The sequence below is a fragment of the Echiichthys vipera genome (genome assembly GCF_963691815.1).
Source record: "Echiichthys vipera genome assembly, chromosome: 10".
Lineage (NCBI taxonomy): Eukaryota > Metazoa > Chordata > Actinopteri > Perciformes > Trachinidae > Echiichthys > Echiichthys vipera.
This window is the reverse complement of record NC_139835.1, coordinates 9,533,180-9,544,456: the sequence shown is the minus strand read 5'-3', so window position 1 is coordinate 9,544,456 and position 11,277 is coordinate 9,533,180. Positions and strand designations below refer to the sequence as shown.

General features: G+C 41.4%; 1 protein-coding gene across 1 annotated transcript; it reads left to right on the top strand.

Moving 5' to 3' along the window:
• Positions 1 to 6,252: 6,252 nt before the first annotated feature.
• LOC310952829 (uncharacterized protein) lies at positions 6,253 to 7,693 on the top strand (the record flags this gene model as incomplete). Its single annotated transcript, XM_083921557.1, has 2 exons — positions 6,253 to 6,835; positions 7,656 to 7,693. The coding sequence occupies 2 exons, from the start codon at positions 6,253 to 6,255 to the stop codon at positions 7,691 to 7,693; spliced, it is 621 nt and encodes a 206-aa protein (XP_083777683.1).
• Positions 7,694 to 11,277: the final 3,584 nt, after the last annotated feature.

The following is an 11,277-nucleotide window of genomic DNA, read 5'->3' as shown; positions in this document are numbered from 1 at the left end:
ACGATATTGTATGAAAAGTTCTGCACAAAAAATTGCATGATATCTTGTGAAACGATGAATAATAGTCGGCCTGAGAAGGTAACGGACCATAAGTGGATGCAACAGCAACCGTTGCTTTTGGTGTTGGTTAGGCTCATGCAACAAAACTACCGTTACTTGACTGGTTTTATCCTACAGAGGGTGACAGTTAGGGTTAGGCATGGAAACCACTTGGTTACGGTTAAAAAAAGGTTGTGGTGTGGTTTAGTATGTCCGGGACATGAACAGCAACGGGCAATGAATCCTGCACACTCGGGTGAAAGTCCTATGTTTTGGGATATATCCACCACCCCAACCTACTTCACCATCTTATACTCCTGCTTTCAATATGCAGAATACACAAATGATTGCATATTACTTTCCGTTGCTATACGTATGAAAAATTCATGAAAACAGTCTGCCCTACTCTACCTCTTAGTTGGCAGTTATCATCTGTTGGTAAGCTGCACCATCCAAGTGCATCACTATTAGATGCTCAGAGCTACTATGTTACCGTGGCGCTGTAACACAAAGTGACGCCGAGAGCTCCTGACCAAGCCAACAGTGACCGTTACCATGTGAACAGATGATAATGGTCTTCTGAATCTAATAAGAGGTGTAGCGGGCTTCTCCTAAGCCATATCTTTGAGGCTGATAACCACTGCTGATGACACCCATTCAGTCAAGTGATTTAAAATGGGTGCTACTGCTTCTTTAAAAGCACTTTTATTTCCTTTTCTGATCACACTGTACCTCTACTTTCATGATTTTTCAGATGGGGGAAGACATACGGCCGGCATTCTTACATCATACTGTAGTATGATTTTGCCAGCTATTTCAACCAGAGTGGTTTCTGTACACTCGAAATCCACAGAATCATGCCTCCGATTTTTTCTTTTTTTTTATTTGGTTGTATTTTACAACTTCTGTCATACAGAAATAGGAATTTCCTATTACAGAAATCAGTGAGAATTTGACATGGCCTCCCACGCTAAGTTGATTCTTACACTACAAAAATTAAGTTTAGCATTGCTGATATCACTGCACACGCATGTAGTTGGAAAAGATTTATTAAACCTCTGTCCAGTTTATTGTTGCTGTCATGGAAATACATTTTCTTTTCATTTTTTTATTGGACCTGAAAGTTGAAATGGCATTTTAATGGGTTGACAGAGTTTCAATGTCCTTGAGTTCTGGAAATATGAAAAAAGAAACAAACAACCAAAATTCCAAATGAAGGAAATTAACTTTTTTGACAAGAAATTCCATCTTTTGCAGTCAGGTGATTTTAGAGGGAGTTATATTGTCATCTGGCACTCTGCAGGTGTCACCACTGATGGTTACAGTCGACACATTCCTACAGATCAGTGCTCTCCCAAAGGCTCTGAGGCCTTTCATTCCACAGAGACATACACCAAAAGTCTCATAACAAATGCACAGATTGGGATTAATGAATATAATAATGGAGTGAAGGGGGAAGCTTATGATGTGCTGTGCACACGTGCACACATATATAGTCATATTATCTAAATACCACCTGTTTTCATGCAGTGTATACACACCCATGCTGTGTTTTTATCAAGATCCAGCCCCAGGCTCTTGCTGCATGGTCCAGGGAGAGGGGTGGTGCCCTCGGAGGGGTGTTTGCTTAAGGCCCACTTTACGACCATGATGCTTTTTCCAGACCAGACTTGGGCCTGAAATGCAGACAGCAATGGGCTCGGAGCCAGTAAGCTGCTAGTTAACTTTAAGGATCAGAATCATTTCTTTGGCAGGTTTTGCTAAGTTTGTCTCGGAGGCACACATCACACAAACGACTGCAGCACAGGATCACACATCAAGCATGTGTTGTCGCCCCAAAGATGTAATAACAGCTCATAGGAAATTAATGTTACCCCAAATCCACAAATACTTCACATGCAAGAGAGATTTGCATGCAATCACTGAAGGCATTTCCTGCATTATTTTCATTCAGTTGACTGGCGTGCCCTTTGAAGTTGGGCAAATAGTGCTCATTGCATTACTGTAATGCTGATTGTAACTTACCTTTAAAGGTAAAGGCCCAAGGCTATCTGAATCCTGATCTGTGGTCAAGGGTAACTTCTTCTCTGAGCTATCGCTTCAGTGTGCCGTGACACTCTAATGGCTCAGTCCCAGCGCCGATCAAAGAGCTGTTTGTGGCCGACGCTGAAGATTACACTACTTGGCTGCTATGCCATTCTCTCATAGCTGCCAAGACAGATCCCAAAGGCTTTCAGATCCGAGATGTGTATCAACCCTACACCCAAACAAACAAGATGTGCGTCACTGGACAGAACCTGAAATGTTAATCTTTGTTTTTGTTTAGCCCTGGTCTCTGGGCATCCCCTAGAAAAGATTATGAAAAGATTAAGATTATTAAAATTACATTTTGTGTCATTTTTGCTTACATATTGTGACAAAGCACCTACAAAACAAGTGCTCCCAGGATTCTGTGGTAACAATATCACATTTTTCAGGTTTGTAGGATATCTTACGAAAAGCCATGAACAACAATTCAGATGATATCTTATGAAATATCAAGTTGTATTTATTGGTATTAAACTGGGCCATGATGGTTACGTTTAGGCAACTAAACGTGACAGTTAGGCTTGGGCATCAAAGAGACTTGGTTAGTTTTTTTAAAAATGCTATTTGAAATGAGTCATTTAGTCCTTTTTTCTCCCCTCCGATCACTGTATCAGGCTTTGCACATTAATATTAGTCATTTTTGATAAATGTACTGCATGTTCTCCTCCATATGGTTGCCTTGCACATCATATCTCTTTGGTTGTGTCATAACCTTTCTACATTCAGATGTCTTACACATGAAGACAGGTGAGAGTCCGCCCTTTAATGAATCAAACTTTAACCAGATCGAGCAAAAGGCCATGACAAGGAACATTCATAGGGTTAGGGGGTAAAGACAAATACTGTATTTACTGGAGTGTATTTAAAGATATTACTGCTGCAAATAGAGCTCAATTTAGTCATTATGCTTTGTTAGCATGTGTATTCCTATATTGTGTGTGCTTAAACTTAGATTTACAATACAGAAGTTGATTCAGTGCCATGTGATGCACAAATGATGGGAGGCCTAAAAACAAATCCTGCCCCCAAACGCTTCAAAAGTCAACGGATGGCCCTAAGAGGGACATTGTGAAAGAATTGGAGAGAAAGAAATAGAAAGGGAAATAAAAAAGATAGATAGTGAGAAAGATAGAGAGAGGAATTTGGATATTATTGCAATCTATTTTGGCACTGACTCTTTAAAAAGTTCAGCAGCACAGTCACATAGGAAATGACACAAGGCTATGTGAGCAAACACTGTTCACTCCAATCCCCCAAATATGTCACTGTTTAAAAATCATAATATTATAAAGGACATGAAAGAGCAGGTGCGGGCCAGTTCTGGTGCGCGTTTGATTCGCAGCTTCATTAACTTCCTTGTTTAACTCCCAGTAACTCCCAGGTGGGAAAGCTTCAAAACCGCACTCCTAACTGCGAGCATGTGGCCTCGAGCGGCGGCCAAGGCGCACTTGACTCGACTGGACGTGACTTTACAGCAGGAGGAGCACATTTGGGCCGCAGTGTGTCCTGCATGAATGATAAAAGAACCACACACACTGAATCAACGCTATAACAACTGTTTCTAAGCAAAACACACGATGCACGTCTCAATCGGGAGACATAAAAAGCCAAATGTGTCCATTTTCAGCGCATTGTTGAGTTTACGGTGAGTCATTCTCCTTATTAATTTCAAATGTTCCGAAGGGGCCGCTATCGTGCGTTCCTTTGAAACCCTTCAGTCTGATTGAATTGTTGTATAAACAATAAAGCGGATCTGAATGTGACAGGCGCGTCTCTTCAGCCAAACCAGGACCGTCAGCTGGGAGAGAGATGCCGCTGGCAGCCCGGCAGAAGGTCCTGACAGGAGGCGCACCTCTCAGCGCAGGCTGTCTGCTCTTCTTCAGTAATTAGGAAGTATGACAAACAGACGGTGTAGCTCACTGCTGAGCCAATCTGAATCTGTTTTAATGCGACGAGCTTAAACACGCGTCAGTCTATAAAGTCAAATCACTTTTATGGGATTAGACTTTTGATTTGATCCTGGATTATTGTTTTATTTTCCAGAATTCAGACAGCATAAGGGAGATTGCTATTAGATTTTATTTTTTTAGATATGACTTTTTTTTAAAAAACAATAAAATACGAGTTAAAATCTATTCATTTATTTATGCATTTAGTTTGTGGATTATCCATGCACCAGAGCGCACACGTATTATCAAAGTTTCATTATGGCCAATGCACATCTGTTCTCAGTCACGCCAGAGAGCCCTGCGATTTAACCCGTTTCAAAGTATAAGAATGTGGTCCCTCCATTAACTGATTAAACAACAATTAGAGGACATCCGGGATTATAATGGTTAAGAGAGTGAATTTGATGACGCGTTAATCCGAAATCACTCATATAAAACAAATGCGCACATTTTCTCCTCCGTGCGTAATTTACACTCCAAACAGATTTATTAACTCTTGGCAGGGCTAAACATAAGATGCTGGGCTCGATAACAATGCACCCATTAATCAGGGTGTTGTCCTTTCTCATTTCTCCTGTGTGTGTCAGGATGGGGGAAAGGGTTTAGAGCAACACTGGAACTGTAGGTTCATTAACTATTGAAACTCAATCACTCGATTTTTTTGTAACTCAATCCTTTCGAAAATAGCCGCAACTCTGTAGTGTTTCCTGAAACAAATACTGAGGTCCCTGCAGGGAAACGCAAGTCACTGGAGAGGAATGTGGCCTTTATGTTGTTCATTCAATAAAAGCGAACACGTCTGTGCGTCATCTTCAACAACACATTCGTACTGGATGTATCCCATCTGCGAATATTTAGCAGGAATACATTAGTTCAACACCTTATTATTTAACTTGGATACATCACCTCAAAGAATGAGTGAAATAGGACCAACATGCTAGGAAAGGTGCCTTATGGGATGTTTTTTTGAGATGGTGGAGTCAATCAGCCTGCTTATGATCAAAAAATGAATTACACAACCACACAAAAATACTCATGCTTTGGCAAGAGCGCAGGGAAAGCTCTCTAAATACTTTATGTTTACTTAAAATCCAAGTGTCTCTATAATATCTGTTAGTCTACAGTGTTTGATGATGCCACCAACAGTGAGTTCACCTGTCTTCGAGGTCTGGATAATTGTGGTGGAATCAGCTGCTGCCTCCTGATAAGGACTCTTTCTGCAGCGAAAGGCCTCATGCCGCCTGTGTTTACTGCAGCGAGCAGATCCCCTTTAAATTAGCATCCTGAAGGACTTTGTCAAATTAAAACCACGTGTTCGCAAACATACAGCCTTGTTGAATTAAACTGCATCCCAAGCTGCCCTCCATCCAACCTCGAAGAAAGAACTCGCTTGTTTGATTAACCCCAGCGTAATGACAGCGCGCGTCCTCTCCACGGTTTGCCATTTAGTCAATCATATCATTTGCAAATTAAGAACGTATTAATGTGGCTACTAGACGCAAATTATGTGGGACGAGCTGTGGGGATACTGCTGGAATATTTCACATCGTGTAGGTCTGTTTGGTGTCTAACTTCAGTGCGTAAAATATGTCTAGACCGGAATAAACCTAAAGGCAAAATCTAAGAAAATGTCCCTTTCTCATTAAAATCTCGTTACATGTGTGCTAACAAAGAGCGTTCATGTGTTTGTGACAGTGTTTGTTGTCAGCTGAGCTTTAATAGATAAAAACAGACCCATTCAGAGGCCACCGGGTTTGCATGGCCTGCTGTGCCATAATGCTCGGCCCCAGCCCTCCAATGACTGCTAAATACGGAGTGCTTTTTGTCAATATTAGCGGGGATACTTGATGGGAAGTTTATAATTGGACACGTGTTTTCCCCGCTTTTTGTCGTTTGGAGATCAACTGATTCCTTTGTAATTCGTTTTTAAAGCAATGAACGATCCACAAGGAGGGGTAAAGTGTTCTTAAGAGCTCCCTTTCAGCCTTTAGAATTGGCCACAGCAACCCGCCGAGAAACATGGAGGCCCTGTAAGTATTTAATCCAGGAGATGTGCCCGTGGGGCTGTCACACAGCAGAGATTCAGGCACATGCAGGGAGCCAGTTACCCAACCTGTCTACCTTTAGAGACTAGAAATAAAGAGAATAGGCCTGATTTCAGTTTGCTTTATAAAATATGGAGGACATGCTTTTTGAATTCGACCAGGATGACACCACGGATTTTGCATTTTGGGGACAAATGGACCAGAACTTTCAGTTTCAGACCCAGCTGGACAGCTTCCTGTTGGACTACACCACTGCCGGCGGTCAGCTCTCGCCCTGGTCCTCTTTCGGCAGTCAGTCGATGTTCCCTGACGCACAGCTGACCTTCACCGACCTGGACGTGCAGTCTCCGGGGGCGGACGTCTCCGCTGAAGGAGAAAGCTCCTCCAATGACGATCCCTTGGAGGTGTCCAAGCGCAGGGCGCGTCGGCTGGTGGTGACCCATCAGCCCTACAAAGTGCAGCGACACGCCGCCAACATCCGGGAGAGGAAGAGGATGCTGAGCATCAATTCTGCCTTCGAGGAGCTGCGCTGCCACGTACCAACGTTCCCCTACGAGAAGCGGCTGTCGAAGATAGACACCCTGAGGCTGGCCATAGCCTACATCGCCCTGCTGAGAGAGATCCTCATGTCCGGCTGCGACCCCAAATCCTATGTGGACGAGTGCATGAAGAATGGCTACAAGAATCAAACCAACGCCATCTGGAACACAAGCGGTGAGCAGATCACACTAATTGACCCATAATAGAAGTGTTATTAACTAATGATTGTGGCCTAAGTTGCTGCTGAGATCGGAGTAATGATGAGATCTAAATGTGTCGACAGGAAGATTTATTATAACACCATCAATTATTTTAATAGAGCTTCTGTTTGAATGCACACAGGTTTTGCCAAAACGTTTGTGCATGTATTTAAAAGAGACTGGTTACTTTGACGTAATTTATGTTTTTATTGCTATTTTAAAATCCTGTCATAAACACACCAAAAGATCAAAAGTATTTTCTTAAAAGTTTCAATGAAGTTTCTGCTGATTAGCCAAAATGCCCCGTTATCATACGATATAATCACATAGAGCACAAGCCTACATTTACACCATGAACACAGTGCAATGGTCCATTTTTAATCTGCATCTTTGTTACCATAAGACTAATAGTGAATTAAAAACTCAAGTTTTTAATGACAGACATTGTTATTCACAGTGATCCCAGTATACTGACATAAAGAAAATGACAAGTGAAGCAGCTTTCTGTGTGTTTGCTACACACTTTTACCCCCAGGTGTGTTTTCCTCGGGCATTTGCTCTTTAGTGAGCCTCATTTTACCGAAACACAATTCCCTGTATTCTTGCTGCCTCTGTGCATTTAACTAATTCTGTGGGAATCTGCTCTGAACCCTCTTTATAGGGCTTTTCAGGAGTAAGTGTGCCCCCACCCTTTATCCCCAGACCTAGGACTTGTTAAACAGTCATTAAAATGTATCAAAACTTATGTGTGTCCTGTTTTTGTCTCCTCTTGCCCCCGTGCTCCCCTTTCCCAGATCTGACAGCCCGCCTTTCGTGGATAAAGTGGGATTAGCTGAGGAACACAGGGCACCTAAAGTGTGGAGATGGCAGCGAGGAGGAGGTTCAGATTTGTTCTCTCTCTCTCTCTCTCTACATGTCAAAGACAGGCAGCCGGCCTGCGCCACAGATCCGACCGATCGACATCTGCAGACTTCTCATTGGGTCACACACCTCAGGCTTTCTCAACCTCACCCACTCCTTCATCCTCCGTGGCTTTTAATATTCTAATTTATTGTTGACTGGTAATTGAGAGTCATTGTTTCTGGGGCTGGGGAGGGAAAGGGGGTTGGCATTGTCTGCCCATGGATGGCACTTGTCACAGAGAGAGAGAGGGGCACACTGGCATGAGACTGAATGGACTTCCTAAGGGCTCATACTTCTGCATGTAGCGCTGAAGTGTTTTCTGGACCCTCGCTCATTAGTCTGCGAGTCGATGTGTTAAAAAGAGCCTTGATCATGTAAATGTGACAATGGGCGTGAGAAGCAGATCAGTGCAATGTGTTTTAGCATGTCAGGTGCTGTTTCCAAACATGGCAGTAGGGCTGCTAGTGTACTGTTTGTTTCATGTGCGACCTCTATCATCTGTTGTATTTATTTATTTATTTATTTATTTATTCTTTATTATGGTGTATTTATAACAGAATACTCTTTGAGACATGTATTTCCACAAACTGTGATTATTTATTGTTCTGTTTATTGTGATGTACTGTACATTAGAAGCTACTTTGTGTTCAATGAAAGTCCTTTTTCTTAAATGGATCACCACAGAAAAAGCCTTTTTGCGTTTCTATGATGTGACTCAGGAACAGAATAAGCATCCGCATTTCTCCACCTTTGGTTTTATTTGTGCTATAATGTATTTTTGTACTGAGATCTTTAATATGTCAGAGGAGTCAGCCATCCACCTCTGTCCCTGATTTCTTTTCCTGTTAGCTGTATAGATGACTCAAAATCACACTGGATTTGGATGGATATTTCTTTTCCAGATGACTAAGTTTGACCATTTTCTGCAAACACACCCCATAAATGTAGTCAGCACTTCAGGACAGGGAGTCACCACATAACCTGGATCAGCGGTCAGCAGAGATCTGTTGCCGCTGGTGGAGTAGTGTGGGATCATGGGAGGTGTAGTCTCCACCAACATTCCTTCAGTCTTCATCTTTCAGGAGGTTTTTATCAGGAGCCAATCACCCGCAGAGATCTTCTCAAGACTAACGGATCAGGTGATTTAAACCACTAAAAACACTAAATAAAGCAGTTTCACTTTTGAAAAAACTAGGTGTTTCTTTGAGGCTGTTAGGACACAGGACATCCTGGACGGGCTTGGAGCCCCGCTACCACTAACATTTGTTTAGCTTGTTTCTCTGACAACATCAGATCCAGACGTCCGCTGATTAAATAGTTTATTCCGTTAAAATATATATAGTTAAAAACAGCCAACATCTAAAAAGTGGATTGTAAATTTGTGGCCTAAAACTGGATAAAAGAATACATTTATGACAGCTGCTGTGTAAAACACAAAGGGGGGACATTGACAGGTGAATAAATGTAATCATTAATAAAACTGCAGATTTCTCTGGGTTTATTGTTAGAAACATTTGGAATATAAGTACACAACTCAACAAAATAGCCTATCTGGGGCCTATTCATTTTTAGACACTTTAATGTGGAAAAGTTACTTAAAATACCCCTTAAATTACTGCTGTTCCTAACAGCACAGTTAAACAGGACAAGAGATTTTCATGCAAAATTTAGTTCAAATGACTTCTATCCTGCTGTTAAGTCTGACGTAACACCCTTTCAAAATACCATTTCAGGGTCCAAATGAAACATCACAGACATGTGAACAATTACGTAGTTTAAAAAAACTCAGATCTGTTCAAACAACGGGGAACACGGCACTGCTGCTTTGTAGAAATACTAGGATAGAACGGCTCGGACCAGGGTGTGTGTTACGTCACGACTTAACAGCCGGACAGAGAGTGTCAACATCCAGGACATGGAATGTCTGGCATCACATACATACTAAACTAACATCTGCAACTGGCCTCATCGTGGAGCTAAAGTATAAATTTGCATCTTAATGGATGGATAACTGAAATGAAATAGTGTGGGGTGTTAGTGCAGTAAAAAGTAAATGTTACAACTTGTCTTCAACAATATGGAAAATATTCTGAATCACTGATTTGTAGCATATGAAGAATCAACTCAGTTAACAAATACATTTTTGGTTATCGTTATAGTGCCGTCTGACTAACAAGTCAAGACGGTAACATAAGAGCCTACAGCCAGGCTAGCAGCTCTGTGTGGTTGTAATAGCTAAATGCTAATGTCACCATGCCAGACAGAGCTAACATGCTAATGTTTAGCATAAGGCTTGGTGATATGACGGTATTTTCGATAAAACTATATAATAATGCATATCCTTTGTATTTTTCTATATCGTTTCTATCGCAATGTTGAAAAACCAGCGGCTGAACAACATTATGGCAGTATTTACTTCATTTGGGTGACGCGTTACTATCTAATATCGGATATCAGAAAATACTTTTCATTTGTCAAGTATTTAACTCACAGGAATATACAATACTAGCCTTCACCATGTGTTTATTTCATATACCTCAGACTATTTATTTATTTATTCCTTTAGTTATCGGACAACATGCTATATGTTGTTATCAAGATATTAAATTTTTCATAACGAGATAGAGGATTTTGACTAATTTGCCCAACCCTATGTTACCTGGGGTATAAGGTTTGCCATCTTAGTTAAGCGTGTTAGCGTACTTACATTTGCTAGAACTAAATGCAAAATATAGACAAGATTGATGGGATTGTCATAAGTTTTGACAACAAAACTGCCAGTACCTGTGTGTCAACAACCCCATGACACACAGGTACTGGCACCGGTAAAGTTAATGCATCGCCAGAGTCATTAGGATCCATCCTTTGGGGAACATGAATGTATATAAAAAAAGCCTTACAATGCATTCTTTAATTATTTAGACCAACACTGCCATCCTTAAAATCCCTAGAAAAAAATGTACACCCAATATATCAATCAGATTTATCAGTGGGGAAACAAATAGAAGAGTTGCATGCACCGTTTAAATCTGTACCTCTGTTTTCCCTACATACACCAGTATAGCACCACATCTACTGCACAGAATTGTTGCTCAGCCACTGCAGATGATTCTTAGTGTCATTATGTATCATGCATCATGTATGTAAAGATGATGACACTAAATTTCCCAGCTTCTTTTTTTCAGCAGTGTAGTTTCTCATAGCCTGAGCTGTTCTCTCATCGGTGCACAGATGCTGCTCCGAGGTCAAATGTGTAAAACAGGCAAAGGGAGTCAACAACACCCATTCTTCTTCTGCACATGTTAGTGCCACTAATAGAGCCCTTAGGGAAGGACACAGACATATCTTAAGGGTGATGTATAGATGATGATTTTCTCAGGAGTTTTGGTCTCGGTGAACGGGTCTCTAGTTATTCTGGAGCCCAAATGAATGAGAATGAAAAAAGATCAAAGATGTATTGGTACCTATTAAAAGTGTCGAGTTGATTCTTGGGGGGAAAGGCACTGCTCTTAC